The sequence below is a fragment of the Sinocyclocheilus rhinocerous genome, unplaced genomic scaffold, assembly GCF_001515625.1.
Source record: "Sinocyclocheilus rhinocerous isolate Xijiao unplaced genomic scaffold, SAMN03320098_v1.1 scaffold2120, whole genome shotgun sequence".
NCBI classification, from domain to species: domain Eukaryota; kingdom Metazoa; phylum Chordata; class Actinopteri; order Cypriniformes; family Cyprinidae; genus Sinocyclocheilus; species Sinocyclocheilus rhinocerous.
Window position 1 is genome coordinate 43,893 of NW_015630026.1, and position 10,500 is coordinate 54,392.

General features: G+C 34.8%; 1 protein-coding gene across 1 annotated transcript in view; it reads left to right on the plus strand.

Moving 5' to 3' along the window:
• Positions 1-10,500, plus strand: part of col4a3 (collagen, type IV, alpha 3) — a 42,162-nt gene that overhangs the window by 13,197 nt on the left and 18,465 nt on the right. The window contains exons 2-18 of the mRNA XM_016551975.1: positions 1,980-2,036; positions 5,870-5,959; positions 6,263-6,307; positions 6,405-6,449; positions 7,026-7,088; positions 7,180-7,233; positions 7,581-7,607; positions 7,723-7,797; positions 7,938-8,000; positions 8,086-8,121; positions 8,192-8,239; positions 8,396-8,470; positions 8,603-8,647; positions 8,768-8,830; positions 9,266-9,310; positions 9,476-9,529; positions 9,755-9,796. Coding sequence (XP_016407461.1) covers positions 1,980-2,036; positions 5,870-5,959; positions 6,263-6,307; positions 6,405-6,449; positions 7,026-7,088; positions 7,180-7,233; positions 7,581-7,607; positions 7,723-7,797; positions 7,938-8,000; positions 8,086-8,121; positions 8,192-8,239; positions 8,396-8,470; positions 8,603-8,647; positions 8,768-8,830; positions 9,266-9,310; positions 9,476-9,529; positions 9,755-9,796 — 927 coding nt within the window. The remainder of the gene's footprint in view (positions 1-1,979; positions 2,037-5,869; positions 5,960-6,262; positions 6,308-6,404; positions 6,450-7,025; positions 7,089-7,179; positions 7,234-7,580; positions 7,608-7,722; positions 7,798-7,937; positions 8,001-8,085; positions 8,122-8,191; positions 8,240-8,395; positions 8,471-8,602; positions 8,648-8,767; positions 8,831-9,265; positions 9,311-9,475; positions 9,530-9,754; positions 9,797-10,500) is intronic.

Here is a 10,500-nt window from a genome sequence, read left to right on the forward strand (position 1 = left end):
AAAAAACTTACATTTAAAGAAAAAAAAATAATCCCAATGTTTTTCTAAATTTACTTTATAAAAAAATGAAACGAAATATAGGCTAATCACTTTTCCATTACATACAAAACTGAACTATTTTAATAGCTGAAACAGTAGTATAAGCTTTTTTTGGGAGAAGGGGAAAAAAGAGGGGCTAGGGCCTATATTTGAGACCCATGCAGGGCTTTAATCCACTTCATCCAACGCTGTTTTGTTCTCATCTGTGAGCATGCTCTTGATATATGTATTTTAGGTGTGTAAATGTATAATTGCCTTTTCATTATTTTTTTCAGTTTTATTTAAATTTGTAGTTAAAACAACTAAAAAGTAATGTATTTTAAAGTTTCAGTAATTAGACAGCACACAGGCTTACGCTGAAAACAACAAAATGGAACCTCAAGGTTGATCTAGGAAAATGTGTGCAAATGTATAGGGCCCCATTCCTATATTTTGCCTGGGGCCCCCAATTCACTAAATCCGCCCCTGCCTCCAGGCACGTTAATGTGTGCATATTGTAGCGTGGGTGTATGTCTCTCTCTCTTCTGTTAGTGTTACATGCACGGTAAAACCCAAACAACCCGAACCCAAACAGATTGTCTATCATAGCCCATCTGATCGTGGAATGTTTGTATACAGACTCTCTTATTCATCAGAACTGCACATAGATGACATGCACAATGCTAGACAGATTCGAATTCGGTTACAGCGAGCAAGGGTTGCCCCAATGACAATGGTCTCACTGATCTGAGATCATCAGTAGACGTGTTTTGTCTTACCCTGTGTATCTGAACTTTGATATCAAATCGACAGTCTGGTCCTGTAGACTTCTGAAAAACAATTTCTTCACACACTCTCACCACATTTGTCCAACATGTCCAACAGTGAAATGCATGCATTACAGGACAATTCTGTCATTGAAAAAATGAAAGCCATTGCCATTTTTTATTATGGATTTTTAAAATTAATGATTGAAAGTCTGGGATAACGTATAAAGGCATTAGACATACGATTTTTAAATGTTTTTGAAAGAAGTCCTTTATGCTCACCAAGGCTATTTTATAACTATTTCATAACAATTTTTTTCTATTGTAATATATTTTAAAATATATATTTTTTGATGGCGAAGCAGAAACATTTCTGAATTCTTATTTCTGAAGGATCATGTGACTCTGAAGACTAAAATTCTGTTTTGCCATCACAGGAATAAATTACATTTTTAAAAATATTAGAATAGTAATTTGTTATTTTAAATAATAAAAATGTTTCAAAATATTACTGTTTTATTGTATTTTTGATCAAATAAATGCAGCCTTGGTGAGCATAAAAGACTTTCTAAAACTTTTTTAATAATTCCAAACTTTTGAATGGTAGTGCACATTTGTAACTTTTTAGAAAATAAATGTAAAACATTTACAAGGCAATTTAGATGTGAGCACCATATAAAAACCCTCAGTTTGTTAGTTTTATTAAAAATCAACTCATGAGACATAATAGTGTTTGTTTATCAACTTCTGTTGTTGTCAAGGAAGCATAACTTTGCTGTTCCAAAGACATAACTGTATGAATCTGTGATCTCAAATAGTGAGATGTGAGGCCATGAACCCATGCTTGTCACTGTCATATCTTTTAATTTTGGAGTTCATCCGTAACAATGCATGTTCATGCAGAGAGCTGGTGAAACTCCTAGCATTCCTTAAAGCCATGGATTTTATGCATTTCTTGATTAGGTGATTTCATTAAATTATGGGTGTCTGCTTGGGCACATCTCGTGCCCACAGTCAGTTAACTCAGATAAGATGCTGCAAAACCACAAAGGACTAGAATTTTTTATCAATATTTGTCCCTTTTTGGTGACTTTGTTTTCTTATTGATTAAGCATGAGAATGCTTATGGTGCTACTGTATCTGTAAATGCATTCATGCAGTCATGGTGTTATTTTGCTTGTGTTTTCTTTACAGGGGTGTGTTTGCAGTGTGAAATCAGGGTGCAACTGTCAAGGAATCAAAGGACAAAAGGTAATAGAACATGCAAACATACATAAACATACATACAATCATATTCACACAAAATAATAAATAAATGTCACAAACATATTGCTTAAATTGTGACTGCCATTATCCTTACAGCGTGTTCAAAACATCAGCAGAGCAAGTGTGAAAATATCTATAGAGTTCCTAAAGTTAAACATGCAGGGAAATTCAGATTGAAATCAAATGAAAATGCTGCCCCCTTCTGGTGATCTTTACTGGTGCAGAAGCTTTCATATTTGCCACATGTGGAATGATTTCAGATTTATTTGTATAGTCCTTTTCACAATACACTGTTTCAAAGCAGCTAGAAAATCATGATGTTAATGTTCATAATATCTTAATATCTTCGCACCTTTTATACTCCCATTTAGCAGATAAGAGCTGGGCGAAATATATAGTTTGAATTTATGTTAAAGGAATAGCTCATCAAAAAATTAAAATCTGCTATAAAAAATTTACTCAACATCAGGCCATCCATAATGTTGATGAGATTGTTTCTTCATCGGAACATATTTGGAGAAATTTAGCATTACATCACTTGCTCGCCAATGGATTCTCTTTAGTGAATGGGTGCCGTCAGAATGAGACTCCAAACAGCTAATAAAAACATCACAATAATTCACAAGTAATCCACGCAACTCCAGTCCATCAATTAACATCTTGTGTAGCGAAAAGATGCATATTTATAATAAACATCCATCATTAAGATGCTTTTAACTTCAAATCATTCTTTCAGATGAAATATGAGTCCTCTATCCATAATCCATACGTCTTATGAAGCGAAAAGTTGCATGTTTGTAATAAACTAATTTTGTAATAAATATCAAAGCGTTACATCACAATAATTCACAAGTAATCCACGCAACTCCAGTCCATCAATTAACATCTTGTGTAGCGAAAAGATGCATATTTATAATAAACATCCATCATTAAGATGCTTTTAACTTCAAATCATTCTTTCAGATGAAATATGAGTCCTCTATCCATAATCCATACGTCTTATGAAGCGAAAAGTTGCATGTTTGTAATAAACTAATTTTGTAATAAATATCAAAGCGTTTTAACTTTAAACAATCGCCTCTGGTTAAAATACATAGTCCATAATCCATAATAACGCTTCCTCCAGTGGAAAAGTTTATCTCCTGTTGTCCTCTCACATCAAAATCCACTGACTTATTTGTTTTGGGCTGTCTTCAAGTTATGAATGTTGCTTAATCTGTGAATATTTCTCTCCTGATGCAGACACGATGACATTTTCACTGGAGAAAGAAATATTTTGAATAGAGGATTTGTATTTTAGCCGAAAGTGTGAAGTTAAAAACGTCTTAATAATGGATTTGTTTCTAACAAACATGCAGCTTTTCACTTCACAAGATGTTAACTGATGGACTGGAGTCATGTGGATTACTTTTGGATTATTGTGATGTTTTTATCAGCTGCTGTTTGGACTCTCATTCTGACGGCACCCATTCACTGCAGAGGATCCATGGGTGAGCAAGTGATGTAATGCTACATTTCTCCAAATCTATTGGATAAAGAAACAAACTCATCCACATCTTTGATGGCCTGAGGATGAGTACATTTTCAAAAGCACCATCAAAATGACAACTTCTATGTTTTTGTATATTCCCTCGTTAACACAACACGAAATATCAGTTATTGCTTGTGTTTGTCTTTACATCAGGAATTCTGAAGCTTGGGTCAGAAAAAAAAGCATATTTTGTGGTAGTGGGTGGCCTCATGACTATTTCTAGGTGATGGTGATAGATGAATTGGCCACCCAGGTGTCCGTATCGCACTATCACTGTATCCCTAGCTACACTATTGATGCTCAAAGCTACAGAACACTTATCAGCAATATAAGTCACGCATCTGCTCCTCTGAATGTGTCCACCTGTGTGTAAAAGTCTGTGTTCTACTTCATTCTATACACATGTGTTTGGCATACCTGTCGTGGTATGTTCATTGCAATAAAAGCCAGGGTTGTACATGTGATTAGATAAAGTCCATGGAGCTATTTTGCAAACCTTCCTCTGTAAGAGTTTTCCGGTCTGTGTGTTGTTGAGGATATTTGCAAATCTTGAAAAATCTGTGTCAAAGTTCATGCTGACAATTCACATTCAGCTTTGATGAAGTTCTCTCTACTTACCCAATGAGAAAATATTCCACCTCTGTTTTTAGACCAGGGCCATCATGCACATTTTTAATGTAAAGCCTACTGTATCATAATTCATACACAGAATTAAAGACCTCTAAATTATCAACATGATCAAAGGTTTGCTGAAAATCAGTTGCATAAAATTCTCTACATGCCTTCTGTCATCTGATTGATAGTTGATACATTTATCAAAGAAAATGCCTTTTAGTATGATTTTAAAAATGTCCTCCTTTAGTGGTACATGTCTTTTTGCAGTGAAATCTTTACTGATTTTTATTAAGTAAACTTAAGAATAACTTTTATATTGTTAATAATATTTCAAGATGATCTCTTTCTGGACTGAAGCAAGGTTTGCTTGATTACCCATTCCTAATTTTGTAGAAAAATCACAAAAAACTGTTAAAATTAAAGCTGCAGTCCATAAGTTTTGCCTCTTTGTCGCCATCTCTGTTTGAAAACCTGGAATTGCAGTTACTTGCGGAATTGTCTTCCTTGCCTGGGTTGTACTCTGGCACGGCTCCAACGCGGATGAATCTAATGTTTTGAGGAATATGTGTGGCAGTCAGTCAGCACACCGGTGTGAATCCTATACTTAGTAATCACAGATTCTAGCCAACGTCTTGGAATATATGACCCAAATAAGAATTTTCTGAAGTCTGCCACGTTTGTTCTGACCAACTGAGGAAAAAAGCATTACAATAAATCGTACCAATAGTGATTTAATGTAACGATCGATTAGCTCATATCACATCAAACCGTGCAAATTATTATTATTGTTATACTTTATTCTCATAATTATGCTCCCTTCTAACTGGTTTTCTTTAAAATACAAATCTTTGTAATCCCAGGCTATCTGTAATCAGAAGCACATTCATAACCGGAATATAATTTAATTTCATTCACATGTGTTTCATATAATACTTTCTGGATTACAATCCGTCATCAAAATGATTTTTTGACATTGAAGTATTCTAGCTGCTGTGAGAAAAGGCTAACGATCTGCCACCTGCAGCATCCTCACATGCGATAGCCTAGCAGCCGGGACAACTTCTTTATGTTTACAGAGGTGACGTAATGCCGCAGCAGCATGCTCGAATTTCCCGCGAAAACCTACCCTTACCACTCAAATTAGAAAACTTGATTATAAGCTAACCGTTGTGAATCGGACTAAAGTAAGGCGATAGTTTTGAACACTGGCTGGTTATGTACTTGCTCAAATATTGATTTTGGATCATTTTTAACCAAAAAAAGTTACGGACTGCAGCTTTAAGCATTAAAATATCATATTATTAAGACATATTATTGGGAGATGGAGTGACAACTGTTATGTTTAATTTTATACAAGTTTCTTTCAAATGAAACATGCAAATGAACGCAATATGTGCTCTAAAATCATTTAGTAATATCAAACATATTTAATATATTTTATGTCCATATTTGACTGGCATTGACTTTCAGGAACTAGCGTCAACTACTCTAGACTGTAATCCAGGGCAAAATCCATAGCATTTTACTGTTTTACACAAACCGTTTACCCACAGTAATCATGCAGCTTAATCATTAAAGTTACTAATATTGCTGATAAACCAATGTAGCTGATAAAACAACATACTCTCATAACATTTCGTAACTATTTTGTGTTTATCTGTCTTTCTCTCAGGGTGAGAGGGGGTTACCTGGTTTGCCTGGTGTGGAAGGAATTCAGGGGCATCGAGGAAAAGAAGGCACTCCTGGATTTCCCGGTGACAATGTATGTTAAACATGGCTGCTTTACAAGCTCACAATTTGAAAATATATCAGAATAAATTTTACACATGCTCTTGGAAAAACACTATAGAGTCTCCCCGTATTTCCTCTCCACTAGTAACACGTTCTTTGCCACAGTTGCCCATGACTTGCTCACTGGGTGTTTAATTTTCTTTCACTTGAAATTCCAAGTGAGGATCTTATAGAATTTGAGACATTATTATTTCAGTATTTTTGTTGTATAGACTCTTTATTAGAGCATTGATTAATGTTGGTAAGGTTTTTTTTTATTTTTTTTATTACACAGGGAAATATTGGATTTCCAGGCATGCCTGGACCTAAAGGTTCTAGGGTACGGAGTGTGTGAGTGTGTTAATATATTTCCTGTGACAGTTGCAGTATAACTGAACACCAGCCAATCTGTCTCTCATTCTCATTCTCTCAATAAGGGAGTTTCAGGGACACCAGGATTCTCTGGCCCACCAGGACTACCGGTAAGTTTTGGCATATTTTAGAGAATATTTTTAGAGAATATTTTAGTTATTATGCTTTTAATACCTTGCATTGGAGTGTATCAGGGTTATTACTAAAGCTAAAACTTAAAACCATAAAAAAAATCTAATTTCTCAAAAAACATTTCTCATTTTCATTTAGTTTAAATTGAAGTATTAAAATAACTAAAACTAAAAACTCAAAATTTAATAAAAACTATATAGACATACTTAATAAAAATAAACAACACAAAAGTACTACAATTTTAACTAAAATACAATGAAAACAAAATATAAAAATAAAATCATAAAAAAAAACTATAATAGTATATCATTGATACTAAAATAACACTAGAGTGTATCTGTCTATGTTCTATTTCTGGACATAATTCATAGCCAAAATGGTTAAAAGAGGAATTCAGATGCTACTTACTGTATATGTCATACATTAGGTCTCATCATTACTTTTAAATACTTGGCATGGCGTTGTCACATTTTTGTGACACCAACATTAGCTACTTTGACCAACATAGACCCATTTAGAGATGCTCTTGTGAACATCATGTTTTCCTCTTTCAGGGGTTCCCTGGAAAAGAGGGGCCGAGGGGGCCTCATGGTCTCCCAGGATGCAATGGAACAAAGGTAATGCACAAGTATATTTTTTGTCAATAAATTGTAATTAATTGTTTAACAATATAAAAGGTCACTGTCATCACTGACTTTTTTCTTTCAGGGTGAGCCTGGTCCCCCAGGCTTAATAGGGCCGATGGGAGCTCCTGGATGGCAGGTGAGTTAAGTAAGCATATATAGTGAATTGTATATATGCATATAAATTATATATATATATATATGCAATAGTGCTGTCAATATGAAAACTTCACATCTAAACTAAACATCACACATCAAATATTTTGAAACCTCAACATAAGTATTCAACAAAGACAGTGGTAGTATGAACCTCTCATAAACTGCCACGGAATGATCACTAACATGCCATAGACGTTCTATATTCATATTCCTTCAGTAAAGATTAAAAATGTGAGTGTTGTGGGAAATGAAAACACTTTTTTTTTTTTTTTTTTTGGACGTGTGGGTGTCTGGTTTTTCAGCAAACTTTTCTGTTGTTGTTTTCAGGGAATGCCAGGAATCCAAGGACCTCGGGTGTGTTTTATTTAACCAACATGAGTCCTTTATGTTAATAAGCTTAATTACGTATTTTAAAAAATGCACTCACATCAATGATAATATTATGACCATAAAGAATTGTTATTTTTAGGGAGATAGCTATTACTTGCAACCCTCTGGACAAGTGAAAGGACTTCGTGGTTTTCCAGGCAGAGATGGAGATAAAGTAAGAGAATTCATTATGAGAATAAAGTAAAAAATGCGGATTGAACATTTGGACAAGCACTTTACGGCTTATATTATGTATATTGTTATATTCTGTGCCAGTTTTTTGACTGAGCTTTTTAATTGGTTGTGGATCTGCAGGGGTCACTGGGATTGCCAGGGTTACCAGGATCATTTGGACCAGAGGGGCCTAGAGGTTTTTCAGTAAGTCAGTGTTTTTATGTCTCATTCGTGATTAAGATTTCGATTATGTTGTTGCCATATTGATTTAACTGTTTAATGCTTTTAGGGAATAGACGGCATTCCTGGACCACAAGGAGAGAAGGTTTGTTTTGGTTAGATAATGGTAATATGTCAGTGTAATGTGTAAATCTAAAATCTGTTGTAACATATAGGGTCTAGAGGGTCGAAGCATGGTAATACCTGGACCCACAGGTCAAAAGGTCAGTATTATCAACTTTTGAGCTTTTGCTTTCTCTTACAAAAATACCTACAGAAAATGAATGTGCAAAGTAATCCATTTGATTTTAGTTTTTAATAATGGTCTCTTTAATCTGATTTTATGAACTCTTAAATGTATTACTGGGGCTCCGCTGTAGGGGGAGAGAGGACCACCTGGTGTACCAGGACAAAAAGGCGTAAAGTTATTTGTAACAGGACCAAAGGAGCCTAAGGTAACATGTCCCTCACTTAAAAGTCATGCATTGTCATTGTTATGTGTTTTTGCTCAATATGTACTGTTGTACACTGTAATCCAAATGAATGAATTGGAGTTTTCTGAAAAGTCACCCTTTTTTTGGTTTCAGGGTGACACTGGGGATCCTGGAGACATTGGATGTCCTGGCCCAATTGTTAGTAGACAAACCCATTTTTTTTGTTGTTGTTGTTGTTGCTGTTGTTTAAATTGTTTAATTGGGATTGCTTTAAATGATGTGCAATCTCTCACAAAGTCCAACTGCTGTATTCTGCAGGGTTTTCGTGGTCGTTCTGGTCCTAAGGGAAAGAAAGGGGAAATTGGGGAGCCTGGGGGTCTGGTAAATAACTAAATAAAGAGAGAGAGAGAGAGAGAACTACTCAAGTTCTTCCACTTTGTACTTAAATCTATTCACATTAAGTTCAAATGTTTGGCATAAAACAAGATTTTAAAAAGATTTTATTTACTTGGCAACTAGTTTCATTGGTTTCAGTTACATTGGTTTGGATGCCATTAATTAATTCATTCATTCATTCATTCATTCATTTTTAATCTTGAATCTTTATTGGAAGGATTGCTTACAAATATTTTATATAAAAATTAAAATATGTGTAACATAATTATATATAAATATAATATAAAAAATATGTGTATGTATGTGTGTATATACATATATACTGTGTGTGTTTGTGTATATATATATATATATATATATATATGGATTTTTAGTATTATTATTTAGTTGTTGTTTTTTAAATGCATGACTGATTTTCAGGGAAAACCCGGAAAGGATGGGCTGACAGGAGAGTCAGGCCCTAAGGTGAGCACAAAACCCACTAGAAAAAAGCCTACAGGTTACCACACTGTGCAGTTTTTGGTTATTAAACCATCATGTTCTTTAAATTCAATAATAAAGGTGAAGGGAAAGGGTATTTAGATGGAATGCAGGTTTTATGACAATGAGGTTTGTGTTTTGTCCTCCCAGGGAATCCCTGGAGACCGAGGATATCCAGGACTTACTGGAATAGCAGGGGAAAAGGTATCTCTCTGTCTGTCTGTTGTTCAGTCATGTGCTACATACAATGTACAGTGTGGTCTCACTTTGCCTCAAAGTGCCAAACTTACATAAAAAAAGATAGTTGGCTAGTTTAAGTGCAATTGAATAGCACCCTCTTGTGGATGCTTTTTTCAAATGTAATCTCAATATTGCTTTCAATTCATCATACTTGAATTCATTCATCTGTTTCTTTGTGTGTGTCTTCAGGGTCTAAAGGGTGACAGCGGTGCCCCTGGTGTCCCTGGAGAGGTAGTGATACATACGGTGGCCGAGAAGTGCAGAGCAAATCACAATTCTGAAAACAAAATAACAAATTACAAACGCAAATGCAAGTCTAAAAAACAAAATAACAATTCAGAAAGTACAACAACAATTCAGAAAACATTATAACAAGTCAGAAAACACAATGACAAATTCGAAAACAAAATAACAAGTCAGAAAACACAAAGACAAATCCGAAAACAAATTAACAAATCAGAAAACACAACGACAAATCAGACAAACCGGAAAAGGCAGGTATAGTTTGAGACAGCGCCATTGGTTTGGGATTACTCACCGCTGACTGGACGAGACATCTGTCAATCAACGTATACAGGAAGAACCAGCCGAAGAACAGCAGAGTCGTGGTAGAAAGTTCGGAGATGGTATTAAAGTAGCTCAGTTTAAATGTATTGTATGAATTGCCCTTACTATAGAATAAAAAATACGGGGTGTCTATTTACATTTAGTTAAAAGTGACTGAAAATTATCAACTCCAGTGGCGCAGATGGATAAGCGCATGTCGTTGGCTTTTTGTCGCGATCGACCCGGGTTCGATCCCGCCTTTTGCCGAACTTTTTTTCCCTCCCTTTTCAAATCTCGTATTAGCAATGGATTCTATTTACACTAAGTGAAAATAGCAGTATTTTTTAGCAATATGCTATTTACACTAAATGCAAATACCTATTTACACT